The following is an 18,836-nucleotide window of genomic DNA, read 5'->3' as shown; positions in this document are numbered from 1 at the left end:
TCGGTCTCGTGCCTCGCATCTCCACCATCGTCGATCGAGCCGTCTCCCCCTGCCTTCCTCCACCGAGTGCGTGCCTCGCTATGATTCTGGTGGAGCCACAGCCCCACGGTCTCACCACGGCGCGGTGACCTCGCCAGCACCCCTCCTCACCGTTCCCAAGCCCCCCCCCCCAATCGCCGGCAACCATTACTGGGGAAAGCTCGACCGAGCTCCTACTCTACTCTCTCTCTCTCTCTCTCTCTCTCTCTCTCTCTCTCTCTCTCTGATCCCCTCTCTTTCTCTCGGTGAGAATCACAAAGAACCCTCTCCATTTCTCTCTTTTCTCCCTATCTTTATTTTTCTACTCAGAATGTTTACATGTTAGCCCCTATTATCTATAGTTAATTCCTTTCCCAGTCCTTTTAATTCAAATACAAGTTATCTCTTCAATACTTTCCAGCAAATTTTGTCCAAATTCAAACACCTTCTCCAGATATTCATCTTATTCATCATATTTCAGCAGTTCGTACTCTTTCATGTCCGATAATTAACTTTTGTTGCATAACACTATATAATTTCTAAGTATTATTTTAATAGTTAGATGCATATCATATGACTTCGATGTGTAAGAGCTCACATATTATTGCACATTGGATATGAATTCAATATTAAAATAATATTTATAAAATTATATAAGATATCACATGTCAATATTCTTGGACATCCTTGTACGTCCTTCTCCGATAAGACCTTAGTTTCCATCGTCTTCATGTTAAATCCAGTTCTTTCTTCATCGAAAGCCCCAATCCATTATTCTTTCCCCTTTTGATTTGCAAATTAGGTTTTATTTTGTATTTAATTAATTTTGCTTTTATTTGCATGTTTCTACGAGTAGAGTCCGACGTGTCTAGAAGAATCGATGATCTACAAGATCAAGACTTTGGAAACATTGAGCAAGACATCGGATAAGGCAGGTGTCCTTAATCACATGACTCCGTTACAGGATAGTGTCTTTTACTTTCTAAGTTGCATGCTTGTCAATATGAATCCCATGGCTAGGGTTTACTAGATTCTTCCATTATTATCCTTGTCGTATGTGTTGTAGTTTGGGTGTCGTGGGTAGATATGCTTAGTCATGCTATCAAGTCGGGTGGTTTAAATGTTAATCTATTTAATGGTCTATGCAACATGAATTGGTCTTGTAATCTTGGTAGCAACATGGATACCTAGGGACTTGGGCAAGTGGACTGAGGGTGGTTGTGACATTATGGTTATCTTTGGTGATGGTATTCTTCAGTTGGCATGTGGACATGTTCCAGGCGGTTTGGTTACTCTGATATTCATGATGGTTAATTTACCCATGTGGCTAGTGATAGTCTTGCCTAAGTCAATAGTTAAGGATCGGTTCATGGACATGTAACCCGGCACAACAGCGCAACCATAAAGCCTATATGGGTACGATCTATCTAATTAATTAGCCACCCTTCTGGTTCTGTGAGCACCATTGGACGGTTGAGTGGCATAAGAGGGGGCTTCTACAATGATGAAATCACTGTTAGTGGTAAAATCTTAGTGGGTGCTTACAGTTTGGTGGGAGCTTTGTAACGGTCTTGTAGTGATCTCCTGGCGCACACCTCGAAAGTGTGTAAGTGCTTTACCGACATGACAACATGGAGACTGTCACTTAGTAATGCAAGTGATGAAATCACGACTCGTGGGTAAAGTGTGCAGACTCTGTAGAGTATAAAACTAATCAATCAGCCGTGCTCATGGTCAAGAGTAGGCTTGGATTTCTTCATGATTAGTGAGGATCTTGGATGGTTCGTTTTGGGTAGTCGGGTAGTGGTACCCCGATGGGTTGGTAGTTGGATATGAGATATCTGGTGAGTCTGGTAGTCAGATGGAATCTGATAAGTTGTTTCTTTAATGTTGGTGTCGTTACACATAATAAATAGAATTGCTAAGTCTTTTTTGAGTTCTAGATTATGATGACATAGATGCAGTAAACCTGAGTCAAGCCTTTCTTATCTTAAGCCCTCATGTCATTCTTTCTCACACTTGCAGAGTACGATATGTACTCACACTTGCTATTTTCAATAATAAATGATGCTCAGTTGGAGAAGACTATACGGCGATCAAGGAAGATGAATTCTACAAGGAAGACATAGCGTCCTAGGTCGCGTTGCCCCCAGTCAATTACTTGTGGTGTGCTTAGAAGATCCATAGGAGTCATCTTTTGTTCTTCCGCCGCTATCTTATAGACTCTGATATTTATTTCAATAAAGTTGTTTTGTTCGATATAGAACTGTATATCGCTTATAATGTCACCGCATGTATGATGAAACTGATCCTGACATACATGTGGAATATACCTGGTTATTCTTTTGAAAAATCGGACATGACACATATCAACCTCAATGATCCATCCTTGACCAAGAAATATTACCTCTACACCTCTACTGCTCTGAATATATATTCGATTAGCTTTAGGAATTAATTCAGCACACCTTGGATTCTTTAATACTACCATCTTGTACTCTGCACACTCCAAAATTTTAGCTGGCACACATTTGAAATGTTGTTGAACTGGAGGTGGAGATGGCCATGGGGGCTAGCTTCCAGAGCAAACTGAAATTCCACCCCACAAATTCCCATCAAACATTTTAGATGACAACCATGGTGTGGGCCATAACATAACACCATCTCTTATGATCTCCAATGCCACTGGTGGTGGCCATGGTTGCCACTGAACCCACTTTATTGGCGGTAGAAACAAACACACTCACATCACAGATGTTTCCTGAAACCTTACGTGGATCCATCTAGTAGGCAATGCGCACAACAAGCTCACCTCCTGAGTCAAACGAGTTGATGACCATGTTATGGATGCCACCAAATGAATCCTTCCCTGGAAACTTCACAACGATGAGCGCGGTGGTGGTAGTGGTTGAGGCCAGGGCTGCTGTAGAGGTGTTCCCGGATGCGGACATGATGACGTTGTAGCTGGGAAAGGTGCCATGACTCTGGATCATTTCGTTGAACAACTAGGGCGCACCCGGGCTGACATGCGCCAGAGGCACCAGGCTCAGGACCACGGGGCTTCGGATGATGAAAACCAGAGATAGTGTCAGGGCAACAGTTGGAGCGATTGCGGATGTCAAAGCTCGATCATTTCATCGAACAGTTGGTGGGCGCGCCAACATTGGAGTCGCTAGTGGCAGCATTGATGGATATCTGGGGTTGGTGATCGCCTCCTTGGAAATGGTATGATGGTATGGCATTCTGATGGCATTGCACAACTGAACACTATCAGAGATGTTGTGATCGGCACTGAGGACAAGCTTGGTAGAGTTCTTTGAATAGCCACACACCGTTTTGACAGTAACTGGTGGTGTGACGTTGGAGTCGACGATGTCGTTGGGCTTGCCACTTGCAGTTGGCAACGACATAGGTGCTGCCATTGCATGTGCAGTAGGCTCAACAGCAGCGGAGGCGGTGCCACACAGAACCGGTTCCTCTGACATTCACGTCAGAGGACACGGTCACTGACACCTGGGCTCACATGTCAACGACAACTGTCCTCTGACATTCACGTCAGAGGACACAGCCACTAACACCTGGGTTCACATGTCAATGACAACTGTCCTATGACATTATATCAGACGAGCTCCATCCCGGTTGGTGTCACGGACACCCTTTGTCAAGCGATTCACCATGACAATTGTTTTCGCGCAAAGCTCCTACATCATTTCCTTAGGTGCCTCTGATGTCTCTTGGGTTGCCAGTTCCTTGAGCTGAGCATGAGGGGCTTCTTGAGCCCATGTGGCCAAGGATGGAATGGTTGTGGCCACTGAAGTTGACATGACTATGGGTGCCTATCGTAGATGAAGTAGTGGTCATGTCACTTGACATGGCGGCCATGGGTTCAACGGTCTGTGATGCCATGGACTCTGGTGTAGTGGCAACTGACGTCGGTTGTTGCACATATTGGATGTTGAGATAGCAACAACCATCGTAGATGCACCGCATGTGCAAGGCATTTCAAGCTTGTTTCACCTCCTGTTCTGACCGAAGATTAACCAATGCCTCCACTTGAGTACTTCTCTGGATAATAGATATTCTCTCCACGTCATAAGAACCAAAGACCTGTCAGAACATATCATACAATTCACGACTCACAATGACATGAAGAATGTCTTCCGAACACGCCTCCTGACAGCTTGTCATTTCATAAAACATGTGGAGGTCAGACCTTGCAAAGATGCATAAGCAATGTCGAGACGACAATAATCATCGTAGATGTCCTCCAAAGCTTGCTTGGTTTCGTGGCATGAGGCATACTTGACCATGACTATGACCATTGACATACCATGTGAAACTTCTAGGGCCTCCACAGCACCATATACATAAAAAAACTTGGTGAAGTACCATCTCCGTCATGGGGTGGTAGACGGTCCCTGACAATATAATGCTTTTTTGCATGGCAGCTCGTACGATGTTATGTACGAAAGCGCGCAAACAAAGTAAGCAGGCAAGCACACACAAACGGACCGGATTAATGCTGCATTTGTAGCTAGGCTTGCTTAATTTTCAGAACATGGGCATGCTTAACACAGGTCACTCAAAATGGACATGCTTGTATCGTAGCTACCTCCTCCTTGTCCTTGGGGGCCGGCATTCAATCTGTGAGGCATGATACGCATGCGTGGCATGTGTACCTCCTCCTACTATGTTGTGTTGTGCTGCATCAGCAACACCACGACAACATTCAGGTAGGAGGCGCGTTTCGATCCCCCACCCTGACCAACTGACGTCACCTTCGACCGAACCTGTGGCATCATCTAGTATATCTGGTGGTTGTGGGGGATACGCCGTCCAAGCCTGATCGCACGACCGGGGATGGTTGGGCCCACGCGGCATCATGTAATAGTTTTCTAAACGTGCACAGGGAAAGACAGCGGCGACAATGGTGACGGGAGGGGAAGAAGGCGAGCACATTATCCAACATGGGACCAATGGGCAAGCGACACGTTGGCGTTCCAACCACACGTGTGGACCACACTGGATGTGTTGCAATGTGCGAAAAAAACTTTTGCACTCTGTCTTGCGTGCATGATTGTTCTTGGTTCAAGTAGAGTGACGGAGAAAACTGATGGCTTGGCTGTTCCATATGATGATGTATTGCAAAATACTATTACTGTATGTTTCAACCATAACAGAATTACTCCGGTGACCAAGAAACTATGTAATTCCCTGTAAGTGGCTAAAGCAATTTCACCTTTCCATGAAATGGAGCAGAAATGAACAAATTGCTCAATCTTCTCCTTGATGAAAACCAGATGGAGTTAAGATGGTATGGCAACTCTCGTACTGCCAAACCACCAAGAAATCCAGTCCACATCCATGTCGACATCCACCACTTTGAATTTCAGAAATAAAACTTTCCTTCCATTTTCCTCCCGTCCTTTTGGGAAATATCACACGCCCACTTTTTCTTTCCCCTTTTCATATCTCTACCACTGTAGCATCCCCTCGAGAAAAGGGAAACCCAAAGCTGCTTCCTCTTGCAAAGTTGCGTGGAAGTTAGGAAGAATATATGTGAGCAGCAGCATAAGTTTCAGCTGCTGCTGATGCTGCCCTGCATTAGATGCTTCTGTTCCAGGTCGTTTTCATGGAGCCGTTCCTTCTCTCTGCTTAGCTTACTAGTAGTAGTAGTAGGTTAGGTTGGTTCCATAAGGTAGCTAATCAATCGGTCATCTCCACTTTAGTCTAAACTAATCGAGCTTTGCTTGTTCAATGGCTTCATCGATCATGCCGTCACCGACTATGCAGATATCGCTGGTACTTGATCCAATCGATTCAGGATTAAAAGAACAAGAACAATGCTAATTATATAATTAGGATGTTCAATCATACATACCAAAGGCAATCACATTCATAATGCCTTTTTATCATGGCAACTTTGTTGGGCAGTAGCGTCACGGCGTTGGCTTTGCTGAAACTATCAAGTGGCAAGAATGCTAACCACATGCAGTTCTTCTTCTGCCCATACATTGTCAAGACATCTAACAAAAGAAAAGCATCACAAAATCTATAATACTCCTCCACTATGATGATATTCAGCAGAACAGGACTAAACATGTACATATATTTTATCAGAAATATATATATCTTCTGTCCTAACAACAGTAATTAACTCTTAATGGAAAGCTGGTTTGATTGACGGACATAGTAGTAGTTGTCTTGCAAGCACCCTCCTTTCCTTTCTCTCTTCCTTTGTGAAAAGCAAAGCAAGCAAATGGCATCCACATCGAGAAGCACCACAACCAAAGTGCCATGGCAAAGGAAGGCGGCCACCGAAGTGGTGGCTCCACCTTCGCCACCATCCCATTGCCGGCAGTAATGGCGGATTGATTCATGCATGGATTCACTGTACGTTCGTTGGTTGCAGAGTACTGTTACTTTACTGCGCTGGGTAATGCCATATGCCAATACAGCCGGCGCCCGAGGATGGCAGGCGCCCTAGTACTCGACGATGAGGCTGCCGAATGGCGCGCGGTGTGGGATGCCCTTGCGCCGCTTCGCCGGCAGGGTCGGCGGCGTGGGCGGCGTGAAGCTTTGCTTCTTGCCGGCATTGCGCAGGGAGGAGGAGGAGGAGGTGGAGCCGTCGGAGGAGGCGGCGGCCCGGAGGAGCCAGTTCCTGGCCTTGGCGGCGTCGGGGGAGCAGCCGACGACCTTGCATCCGAGGGAGCAGAAGCGGAAGTTGTCGAGGAGGCTGCGGGCGCAGACCTCGCAGAGGTTGGCGGAGGCGGCCTTGCTGCCGCAGCCGGGCTTCTGCTGCTGGGGCCGCTCGTTGAGGAAGACGACGCGCGCGCCGTTGATGACGTACGTCTGCACGCCGGCGATGTCCATGAAGCGCTGGATGTCCGACACCCGGATGACGTCGTGGTAGGAGGAGCGACGGATCTGGATGGTGTGATGGTCGCGGTGGCCGTGCGCGAGGCACAGGGAGCAGAGCGCGCCGGCACCCGGGGTGGCGGCGCTGCAGTCGAGACAGAACTTGTTGCACTCGCCGCTGCGGTGCGAGTCGACGTGCGTCTTGCATTGCGCGAAGAAGCGCGCGGACAGCAGCGGGTGCAGCCAGCGCGGCCACTGCTCGCCGTGCGCCGCCGAGGCGGACTCCTCCGGCTCAGGGCCGCTGCCTCCCTGCACGGACATAACAAAGGGAGACAGATTGGTCAGCTCACTACTCCTTTGCTGAATAGCCAAGCATTTGTACTCCACCAGCTGGCTGTTTGTGAAGACAGGTTCAACGATAATGGCAGCAAATTAGATTAGGCAGCAAGAAAATTCCTCCCCTTGAAATCATCATCACAAAATTTGTTTTTTTTGGGAATCCCAGCGAAGGAGGCACAAAACGCGTTGAATAAAATGGAATCACAATCAGATTTTGATGTGAACAAATCGCAATCAAACGCCGTATGAATCCAACAAACGATGCGGAGACTCCGAAGCAGAACCAAGAAAAGGGGCGAAACAATCAAGAAAAAAAGATCATCTTTTTCTTGCATCGCCATTGCCTAGACGCAGCATTCATTCACCCCCAATACATATCCGTCCAATACAACAGTTAGTAACTGAAAGAGAAGTTGAAGAACACCAATAAACCGTTCCTTATTGATTGACAAGAAGACATCCCGTGCAGACGAACGAATGAAGTAATAAAGGATAAAAAAATAGTGCCGGAGAGCGGAGCAGAATGTATCAAGAATGGCAGGCCGGCCTGCAGAAGATTAGGAGAAGAAGGGGATGAGTGCTCACCATGATCCTGCGGTTCTTGAGGCGGAGCTCCTTGAAAGGGGAGTCGTGGTCGATGGCCATCTCCCTGGGACCCTGACCCTCCTTCCAAGCCTCCAAGACCCTTCTTCTTCCTCCTCCTCCTCTGGGCACGGCACGCAATGATAGAGTTGCGAGAGAGGGGAGGGAGCAGGGGGGCGCGGTTTCTGGTGCGCGTAGAGGCAGCGAGGGAAGGAAGGAAATGTAAGCAAGCGAAGGGGAAGTGGGCTGTGGAATGGGCTTATATGCACGCAGGCACACGGACGGATCGATGCCGCCGCCTCTTGAGACTGAAGAGAGAGAAGAACACAGGAATCGGAAGGGGTCGCTGTTGAGGGAGGGAGGGATTAGTTGCGTCTGCAGCAGAGCAAAGGAGGGGTCGCCGTTCGTGTCCCCTCCCAGGTCGCCCTAGTTGTAGTTGGGTGAGGGAGGGAACGAGCCGCGTCTCCCCTCGGCATTCCTCTTCAGGCAGCAGCTTTCTTTAGAAACGTCAACAGTGACTGAAAAACCATTCAGACTCTGCTCCTGCTCTCTCTCTCTCTGTATCTCTCTCTGCCGAGTGCCGACCAGGCACAGGGCGGCCGGCCTTGTGCTACCTTGACCAGTTGACCTCGGCAGGCACGTGTGTTCTTTCTTCCTTTTCGAGGAGTCCGTTTCCGTTGGAATTCGATTTGGAAATGGGCTACGCAAGACCTTGACTGACTGCCTGCTCAAGACAAGTTGGACATCATGATCATACAGTAGCAGCTTGACATTTCTTCATGCATAGTCACGCTTAAGCCAGATCGTCCATTTTGATTCCTTGTTTCCTACTGATGAACTTTGTTTGCAACTAAACTGTTTTTTTAATAAGGAATCCAATCTAGATTAAGGGTGGTAACAGATCAAGTTAGAGCCAGATAAAAAAAAACGTATCCGACTCGAACCTAAGACCTAAAACCCAATCCGACCCTAAAATTGTTATCAGGTGCAAAACAACCTTCGACCCTAGCCCTGGCGGGACTCGAGACCCATTGAGACCTGAAACCCGCATCCCTTCTCCTTTCCCCATTTAGCCATCCTCATCCATCTGGAGTAGGCACATCTCGCTGCCGCCACCTGCGAGGCTCATCTAGCGCACCACCTCGCTCTAAATCCCCTCGATCCCCTCCCCAAGCAACGTTTCCAGGTGCACGACGCCATCACCAACTTCCTCCCTCCTCCCTCTCACTGAGTCTGACCCGAAGGTTGTCGTTGAGCTCATGTTCGTCATGCCTTGGTCCTCGGTCATCGACATGTTCCGCAAGCACACGTACCTCGATGTGCGCGAGTGAGGTGGCAAATGAGGATGGCATTGTGGACATGGTTAGGGCGTACCCCGAGAACGTGCGCAGGTGGCCAAATAGGTACCAGGCACATCACTAGTGTCACTTCCATGAAAGGAGGAATGTCTACTCGCGTGGGACATGGCGCCCAGGGCCTCGTCAGAGGGGTGTAGGGTGGGGGTGGCGGCGGCAAGGAGGGGCCTGATTGTTTGAGGTGGAGAGGGGAGATGGTGGCGGAGGTGGAGACGGGAGAAGGGAGCTAGAGCAGGCACCGATGACTGGTGACGCGTCGGCTCCAGTGACGACGCCGACGTCTAGAGGTTAGGGGCGAGTAGAGGTCATGGATTTGGGCCAAGGAGACAAGTGACGAGGGGATATGGGGGTAGTTGGTGGGGTATGGAATGGGCCACATGGCGTGTATGCCACGGGAGATCGAGAGGGTTATGCCGCAAAATGGACCACATGGCGTGTGAGCCGTTAATGAGCCTCGGGATTTCAGAACCCATAGGGCACCCATGTGTGCAAAATACAATCCGAACCCAACTCGAGTCGGGACCTTGACCTAATGGTCCCACGGTGCGGTTTCTAGACTCGAACCTGTTACCGTCGGATCTGAAACTCATAGGACCTCGATCCAACCTGACTCACTGTCACCCTTAATTCAGATGCCTTGCATCACTGGACTTGATTTCCTATGCACCGTCTTTGTTTGTTTGTTGTTTTTTTATCCATTGTTTGTTTGTTGTTGATTGCATTGTTAACAGGCGCTCTTATCTTTAGGTTGGACCATGCATCGGTTTTAATTTGCCACCAAACCAATGCTTCAGCCGCCTCCTTAATTATTTGATGATTAAATAAAATTCTTCTCTCTCCCTCTCCTCTACTGCCAAATACTACTACATAAAGAAAACATCATTTCTATTTCTTTCCTGCCTCCAATAATGATGTCGCAACCACTATTACTACAATACAGCTTTGCTCTCCAGTTTTCCCTCCTTTTCTATTCCGATGATTTGTTAGAAACCTCCCCATCACATCTAGTATTTCCCAAACCCCCCTCCCCCCGAAAAAAAACCTTTCTTCGGCTTCCTTTCTATTGTGCAGGTTTTCCTTTCCTTTTCCATGGAAGAAAGATCAAAGAAAAGAGAACATTGAACAACACGGTGAGGCACAACACAAAGTCTGGATTTTGAAAAGATTCTGTCTCCTCTCCTCTCAAAGGTGCTTTCCAGTTCCACCAGAGCATAAAGAGCTAGGGACCGTCAGATTCCTCATCCCATTTGCATCTGTGGCTGTGCTTTCAGATGCCACTGATTCTACTGCTTGTTTTGTTAAAGCAGTCAGGCACCCAGTGAAGCCCTTCGATTAATTCTTTGCCTGAAGATATCTACTAGAGTATTAGTTGAGAGGGCATGAGGAGGAGACCAGCAATGCAGGGTCAGGCACATGTTTCTTGATGCTACTTGCAGCTTGATAAATGTGCAGTGCAGCCAAAGCATGCATGCACGCTTTCGAATCTTATTAATATGTCACTACTCTACTAATCGTCCCCCCCCAAAAAAATGAATCGCCTCCCGTGTTCCATTTCATGAAGCCAGTGTACCGCATTCTTGTCTGCTGATAGATCAGTCACCACTCACCAGACGGTGTGGACAGTGGTTTTGCAAATCTTGCTGCCACTTGCATAATGGTTTCAACATGTTTCATCTTGGTTTCACTTTCACAACAAGGGAAGGGGTCGTGTATGTAATCCTACGCTATACTAGATGGTGTGTGTCAAAAGTCAGAAGATTTCGTTGTCGACTATATTTGCCAAGCGTACAAGGGAATCCGCACGAGAAAACGATGTCTGGAATCGTCGTATGGAGGGAATGTCGATTTATACACAAAAGAGTCTTCGTTTATTGGGAAACCACACGTGATTCAGACTTGCACTGAAATTGTATCTACTAATCTGCGGATCAAAAACTAAAAGAAAACTGAACGAAAGGGTGCTGCAGCTGCACACTTGAGCGGATTTTACCACAATCTGTCCGCTCAAAACATGTGAATTCATGAACAACCCGAAAAATGGGTATAACTCTGTAGCGAAAATGATCATATTAGATTATGATTGTGATTTTAATAATTAATGACAATATAGTCATTATGAATAACATATTTATGAAGAATATATGATTAGTAGGTTTCATTGATGTATGAAGAGGTCGCTAAAGTCGAAATAAAGTTTAATTAAATTAAAAAAAATTCAGAAAAAATGACTACACCAGATAGTCAGCTGATACCATAATTATACACACAGGAGTATTTTCCAGACGGATGATAAACTAAGCTGAAATATGATTGTACTCGCCGGAAGGTCCGATGATCAGAATCAATGTACACCAGAACATTTAACAGAAGCTTTGCAACTGTCAAAGATTGAAGATCAATACACCAGAAGGTTCGGTGATAAAAGACAATGCACACCGAAGTGTTTTCCAGAATTCAGAGAAGATGAAGCTATATACACCAGAAGATTCGGTGATCAAAAGATCAATACACCAGACAGTTGAATAGTGAAGAAGTTGGCTCGGTCAGGCTCACACCGAATAGTCCGGTGATGGAGATGAAGTATACACCAGACAATACGATGTTCAGAAGTGATTTTGAATGGGTTCTAACAGCTAGTTTCTGAGGTTATATACACTGGATAGTCTGGTGCTTGTACTACTATTGTCACCGGATCATCCGGTATTCATAATAAAGTTGAGCCATTGCAGCAACGACTAGTTGGCGAGTTTGAGGCTATAAATACCTACCCACTTGGCTATTTGAAGGTGCCGAAGTCTAGAGAAACTAGCCATCAAAGTGGTTAAAATGTTCATCCAAGACAATTAGCACACCATTACAGATTAGTGTCTATAGACCTAAAGAGAAGAGTTGTTATGTGCTGCAACCTAGACAGTGGATCAAAGAGCGATCCAACCGTGTACCGAGAGGTACGTCGGTGCCTTGAAGTCTTTGTGACTCGCCGGTAACTTGTTAACCCTCTGACTTGGTGTGGAGCGATGTTAAGAAGATTGTGCAGGGACGCAGAGGCCATTGTCTTTGTGACTAAAACTCTGAAGTGAAGACGGCGTATAAGTGACCGAAAGAGAAGTTAGTAGTGAGACCTCATCCTTGGTAGCTCATCGTGCTTGAGGTCTTATCTTGGTGACTTTGTAGCTCAAGAGCCGTGATCAGAAGAGACTTGACGATCGGAAGCATATCCTTTGTAGGGCTCTAACGTGGACTAGGGGTGGCTTGTGTGCCACCGATAATACAGAATAAAAATTCTTTGTGCCTAGTTTGTTTCTCTATCTTATTTATGTTCCCATATTTATATACTTGCAATTTACTTTTCTAGAGTATGTTGCAATCATCTTGAATGATAGAGTAGACACACTAGATAAACTAGAGCATATTTAGATAGAAATTGAGATATGTTTATCTTGTGAAGGTTTTTGGAATCATTAGTTTTTAAGTGTCCTAATTCACCCCTCTTTAGACGTCACTGTTTCTCACAATTGGTATCAGAGTCACCTGCTCTTGATAGGTTTAATCGCCTAGAGGTTTGACGTCCTAGGTTGGGATGGATACCCATAGCGCTCCACATTTTGATGGCACAAATTTTATCCGATAAAAAATTCTAATGTCTTGTTATTTGCAAGCCCGAGGTTTAGATGTTTGGAGGGTCACCGAGGAAAGGATGACACCTCGCATCACCAACAAGGAGAAGCAATTAGATGCACTGGCAAAGAGTATCTTTTTATCGTCGTTAAATATTGATACATTTAATCATATTTATTCTCTCACTAATGCACATGATATTTGGAATAGTCTTATTAAAATACATAAAGGCACAAATAATGTGTGCAATGAAAAATATCATGTACTTGTTACTAAGCTTAATGAAATCAAATAACTACCCCATGAAAATACTAATGATATTTACTCACGTTTTAATATTCTTGTCCATGAGATCAATTGGCTAGGTTTGACGCGAATTGAAAACGCTTAGATGGCGAGAAGAATACTTCAAGCTTTTCTTTCGAAGTACAAGCTAATTGTCTTCATCATCTATAACAACCATGACATGAGCAAGATGACTCCAAACTAAGTTCTCGGTAAAATCACCGCCCATGAAATGACCATGAACATAGGGGTTGAAGCTTCTACCTCATCCGACGTTAAGAATCTTACTCTCACAAGCAAGCAAGCTCAATGTCAACATATGAAGGTAAGGATAAGGAGACAAGAGCAAGAGTCAAGCTCAAGCGAAGATGATGGTGATCAAGATGAAGAGAGCGATAAAGAGGATGATCAAAGCACATCAAGTGATGTAGAGATTGATCCCATGATGACTAAGCTCATGTCACAAGAAGAATATCAAGAGGATCAATGTCAAGATTGATCATCCAATCTCTTTGAAAGAATTAGTCAAAATAATTGATTACATCAAGAAGGAGAAGAAGATCTAGAGCAAGAGGGAGATAAAGGGAAGAGCCAAAGTATTTGCAAGCATAAGAAGATAGATGAGTGAAGATAAAGATTCAAGCTCATGTGATGAGAGATTCGTCATCCACTTCTTCAAGAGAAGTTCATTCTCAAAGTCATTATCACATAAGTTGTCATCGCGCAAGTTATCACACAAGTGTCTTATGACCAAATGTATGGAAAATGATATAAGTGATGATAAATCTGATGAGAATTCTCTCTACCATGTAGACTTTCTTGATTTGATCAATGAGCAATAGAGGGCCTTAAAGAAATAATCTAAAGAACTAAAGAAATCCAATGCCTTTAATGATATTCATGCTACATTTGTTTCTAATTATGAACAATTATTGAGCAAATTCAATTTGTTAAATAAGGAGTATGAAGAGCTTAATGCTAAATTTGAGTGCATTAAATCTCAAACTAATGCCCATTTTAAGCAATTTACCTCTCTCTTTAATTTCAAGCCTAAGATAGATACTTTGATTTCTTGTGAGGATTTATTTGATTTTTCTAGATCACCCATTTGCAATAAGACATGCATTGAGAATGTTATTGTAGAATCATCTAATAAACTCATTGCACAAAAAAATGATGAGCTCAAGCAAGATGTGGAGAAGCTCAAGAAGGATTTGACAAGATTAAAGCGTAAATGACATGTCCAACCTCCTCAAGATAACCGTGATAGCATGGTGAATAAGCTTGGAAAGTAGTCCACCGTAACATGCTTCAAGTGACATCAAGAAGGCTACAAGTCCTTCTAATGCGATCAAGTTAAGAAGGAGACCAAGAAAAAGAAGATCATGAACCTCTCCAAAAAGACCTTCAAAATCTACACCAAGCCTAACTACAAGATTAAAATCAAGAGCAACCATTACAAACTTAAGAAGAAGAATAACGGTAAAGTGATTGCACATATGGTTGGGAGAAAGGACTGGGGGTTGAACCAACATATTTGGGTGCTCAAAGAAATCATCACCAACATGAAGGGGCCTAAATCGGTTTAGGTTCTAAAGAAGACTTGAAGTCCATGTGGCATGGGGATTTGGAGACTTGGATTACAAGATGGAGTGAAGATTCAAGCAAAGAAGCTAAGTATATAAGATTGGGTGCATTGATGAAGATCATGATCATCACATACCCAAATCTATCCAAAGGTAAAAGAGGTAAATAGTAGCTAGATATTTGTTCATGCATTTTGTTTTGCATCTAGATCATTTGTCTTGACTAGGATTGTATGTGCATATTTCAATTTATTGCTATACCTAGTGTAGTTTTTTCATATGGTAGGTTGCTTGTGTTTCTCTCTTTCTTATGAGTAACCTACATGATTTATTAGTTGTAGGTTTATTTTATGGTACTAGTTCCACAATTGGTATCCTTTATGTGCTATAAATCAATCTATAGGGTACCCTCCCCATTGTTATCAATAACATGTACATATATCTCACAAGTATTCAGCACTTGTGTACACACTTAGGGAGAGTATATCCTATAGGTTGTGATTTTGAGACTAACATGTGTTTTAAGTGATATCTTTTATAGTCTCATGAAGTGATCAACATGTCCTCGGAGGTATGCAATGTTTAAAAGCTTCAATTGATATCATTATCAATTCATTTGGTCATTTAAGCTACCACATGTATAATATGTCTTAAACTTTCATCTTGACATATTATCTAGTTGTGCATATATCTCTCTCTTATCATATATATGTACACATATAGGGGGAGTTTAAATCATATTATGTGAGTTTCATAAATTGTGATACATATACTTATATTTCAATTAGTACCATATTCTTGAAATATTAACCCTATAAATGGTATCCTTTTAATTGGTATTATTTCATTGAATTATGATTTATGAAGCTCTTTCCTATGTGCTCTAACGCTCTTCCTCGAGTTCAACATGTATTCGTAGCCTTTTTTGAGATTATTGACAAATAGGGAGAAGTTTGAAGAACAAAGCAAGAGAAATGTCTAGTGGACAATAAGCAAGATGCCAAGGTTGATAAAGGGGGACTCATCTATATTTGGTATCAAAAGCATGCAATAGAGAAACTCTTGCATGGATCCATCAAGGGAGATAGTGGCAATGGAGAAAGGAGGAGCCACAACAATAGAGGAACTAAGTGGTAAGAATATGCATCCAAGCAATATGGTAAAACTTTGTGCTCTTTACAGTTAGTATCTTGGTTGTGTTATCACCAATAAAAAAAAGAAGAAGATTGTAGCGAAAATGACCCTATTAGATCATGATTATGATTTTAGTGATTAATGATAACATAGTTTTTGAGACTAACATATTTATCAACAATATATGATTAGTAGGTCTCATGTATGCAATATATGAAGAAACCACTGAAACCGAGATAAAGATTGATTGAATTAGAGAAGTCTCAAGGAAAATGACTACACTGGATAGTCCGATGATACCACAAGTGTACACACCGAAGCATTTTCTAGAAGGATGGAAAACTGAGCTGAAATGAGATTGTACTCGTCGGAAGGTCCAGTGATCATAATCAGTATACACCGGAGCATTTAATAGAAGCTTTGCAACTATCGAAAACTGAAGATCAATACACCTGAAGGTTTGGTGATGAAAAGACAGTGCACACCAGAGTGTTTTCTAGAACTCAGAGAAGATGAAGCTATACACACCGAAAGGTCTAGTGATCAGAAGATCAATACACTGGACAGTTGAACAGTGAAGAAGTTGACTCGGTCAGGCTCAAGTATGCACACCGGATAGTCCAGTGGTAGAGATGAAGTATACACCGAACAATACAATGTTCAGAAGAGGTTCTAAGTGGGTTCTAACGACTAGTTTCTTAAGTTGTACGCACCAGATGGTTCGATGCTTGTACTACTATTATTACCAGATCATTCAGTGTTCACAGTAAAGTTGAGCTATTGGAGCAACGGCTAGTTGGCGAGTTTAAGGCTATAAATACCTATCCACTTGACCATTTGAAGGTGCTGGAGTCCAGAGAAGCTCATATACACTTGAGAAGACACGCAAGCCATCAAGGTGGTTGAAGTGTTCATTGAAGGCAATTAGCGCACCATTAGAGAGTGATTAGTAATTATATGCCTAAAGAGAAAAATTTGCTAGGTGCTGCAACCTAGAGAGTGGATCAAGGAGTTATCCAACAATGTACCGAGAGGTACGCCGGCCCCTGAGTCTTTGTGACTCGTTAGTAACTTGTTAACCCTCCGATTTGGTGTGGAGTGGCGGCAAAAAGATTGTGTAGGAACGCGGAACCCCATGTCTTCGTGACTAACGCTCCGAAGTGAAAATGACGTACAAGTGATCGAAAGAGAGGTTAGCAGTGACACCTCGCCTTGGTGGCTCATCGTGGTTGATGACTTATCTTGGTGACTTGATAGCTCAAGAGCCATGATCAGAAGAGACTTGATGACTGGGAGCATATTCTTTGTGGAGCTCCAACGTGAAATAGGGGTGATTTGTGTGCTATCGATACCACGAGATAAAAATATCTTATACCAAGTTTGTTTCTCTACCTTATTTCCGTATTACATACATACAATTTACCTTACAAGAGTAGGTTACAATCCTCTTAAGCGGTAGAGTAGACACACTAGATAAATCTAGAGCACATTTAGATAAATTTATATTGGAAGTTTTTAGTGCTATTATTTTTAAGTATTCTAATTTACCTCTCTCTTAAAACGTCACCGTTCCTCTGAAACTCTGAAACTAAAAATGAGCAACTGTTGGAATGTGCAGAATTGGAATATGAACAGTGCTGACCAAGAACAATTTGGCCAAGCAGTGATTGGTTCATCTCCTTGTCCAACGACCGCTGGGTCCAAGTCCAACGGGGGCACGCACAGGATACTTTTTTCACATGTGTGGTTTCACAATCTATCCAATCTGGAACTGTCTGTCTCGTTCCCCACAAGGGCCACAATGAGATCATTAAGTTCAGTACTTTCTAAAAATGTTTTCTCCTTTTTTTGTTTTGGGAAATGAGGTTGCATTTTTATAACCTGTGGTCGTGCTGTTGGAATCTCTGAAAGCAACAGGCTAGAAAATAATTCTGCAATCCATGGAAATACCATGGAAATATCGGCATAGAGAAAGTATAGCCTCAAGAGCCTGTTGCCGTGTGACTCTGGGTGTCGGTTAGCAATTGGAGACTTGCTTGGAATCTTCCATTCCCAAGCTGTGATGGTGCTTGTTATTAATCAGGTAGTATTTCCTTGCTTTGGATCAAGGAAATAGTCAGATCCTGTTTCTGAGGGCACAAGGAGACGGGGTTTAATTTAGTCCTATTTGACATAAACAATGCTGCTAATGTATACTACTTATTTTGTAGTACTTGTGCTGTTGACGTCAAGAAAAGTGAAAGGATGAAGCCGCATTACAGCAAGAAAACAACGGCTAACTGCCGCGGTAGGAGCTTATATATCCACTCGAGTGACAAAACTGGGGCTTCGCTTACATCGATGAATGCAACCTGCAACCGTTAATCGGCTATCAGCTTGTTTAGTTGCTAACCCAGCTGCCTAGCAATTTCACCAATGTATTATTATACTAGCTGCTTACATACAAGTAAGCCTGAACAACAGCTTTGCCGTACAGGCTTCATAGTTGTTTTTTCTTTTGACTTTCCGAAGAACAGTTGCGTCTCGCAGCTGAATTCTTGTGCTAACTACCAACCACCAATCAGTAAGGTAGAATAGGTCGTAAGCTAATGAGGGTATATAATGCGATGGAAACTTACAAAGCACTTGCTAGCATACGATGGCTAGGAGAGGATAAGAAGAAGAAGAAATGGGCATCTACATGAGCAAAAAAGGAGGGAATCATTAGTGGCCGTTGGTTGGTTGGGCTGTCTGCCTTTGCTGACATGCCCATGGATGATGGATGCCTCTCTCTACTCTTCCTGTGACTAGTTAACTGAAGAGAAACTACTATACAACTAAGTAGATATGGCAGGCCAATGGGCAGCTGGTTTTTTGTGTGACAATGATGATAGACTACTAACCAGGAAGAGAAATACCATTGCCTATTGGTTCTCTGAAGAATCCGAATTCAGACAATCCCTGAGGCCTAAAGGCAAAGTGGAAATGGAATTTCTTTTCTCTAGCTTTTTATGGGCACCTCTACTTGTGATTGCAATGGACTTGTTATCTGGCCTTCTTGATTCGTTCGCTTCGTGTTATC

At 43.8% G+C, this 18,836-nt stretch overlaps 1 protein-coding gene across 1 annotated transcript; it reads right to left on the bottom strand.

Moving 5' to 3' along the window:
- Nucleotides 1-5,844: 5,844 nt before the first annotated feature.
- LOC133907494 (protein RGF1 INDUCIBLE TRANSCRIPTION FACTOR 1-like) lies at nt 5,845-8,295 on the bottom strand. Its single transcript, XM_062349546.1, has 2 exons — nt 7,801-8,295; nt 5,845-7,185 (listed from the first exon to the last, which is right to left on the bottom strand). Exons 1-2 carry the CDS (start codon nt 7,858-7,860, stop codon nt 6,502-6,504), a joined length of 744 nt encoding a protein of 247 aa, XP_062205530.1. The 5' UTR covers nt 7,861-8,295; the 3' UTR covers nt 5,845-6,501.
- Nucleotides 8,296-18,836: the final 10,541 nt, after the last annotated feature.

This window comes from Phragmites australis, chromosome 24 (assembly GCF_958298935.1).
Source record: "Phragmites australis chromosome 24, lpPhrAust1.1, whole genome shotgun sequence".
Lineage (NCBI taxonomy): Eukaryota > Viridiplantae > Streptophyta > Magnoliopsida > Poales > Poaceae > Phragmites > Phragmites australis.
Note: the sequence above shows the minus strand (reverse complement) of the source record. Positions and strands in the feature narration are given on the sequence as shown.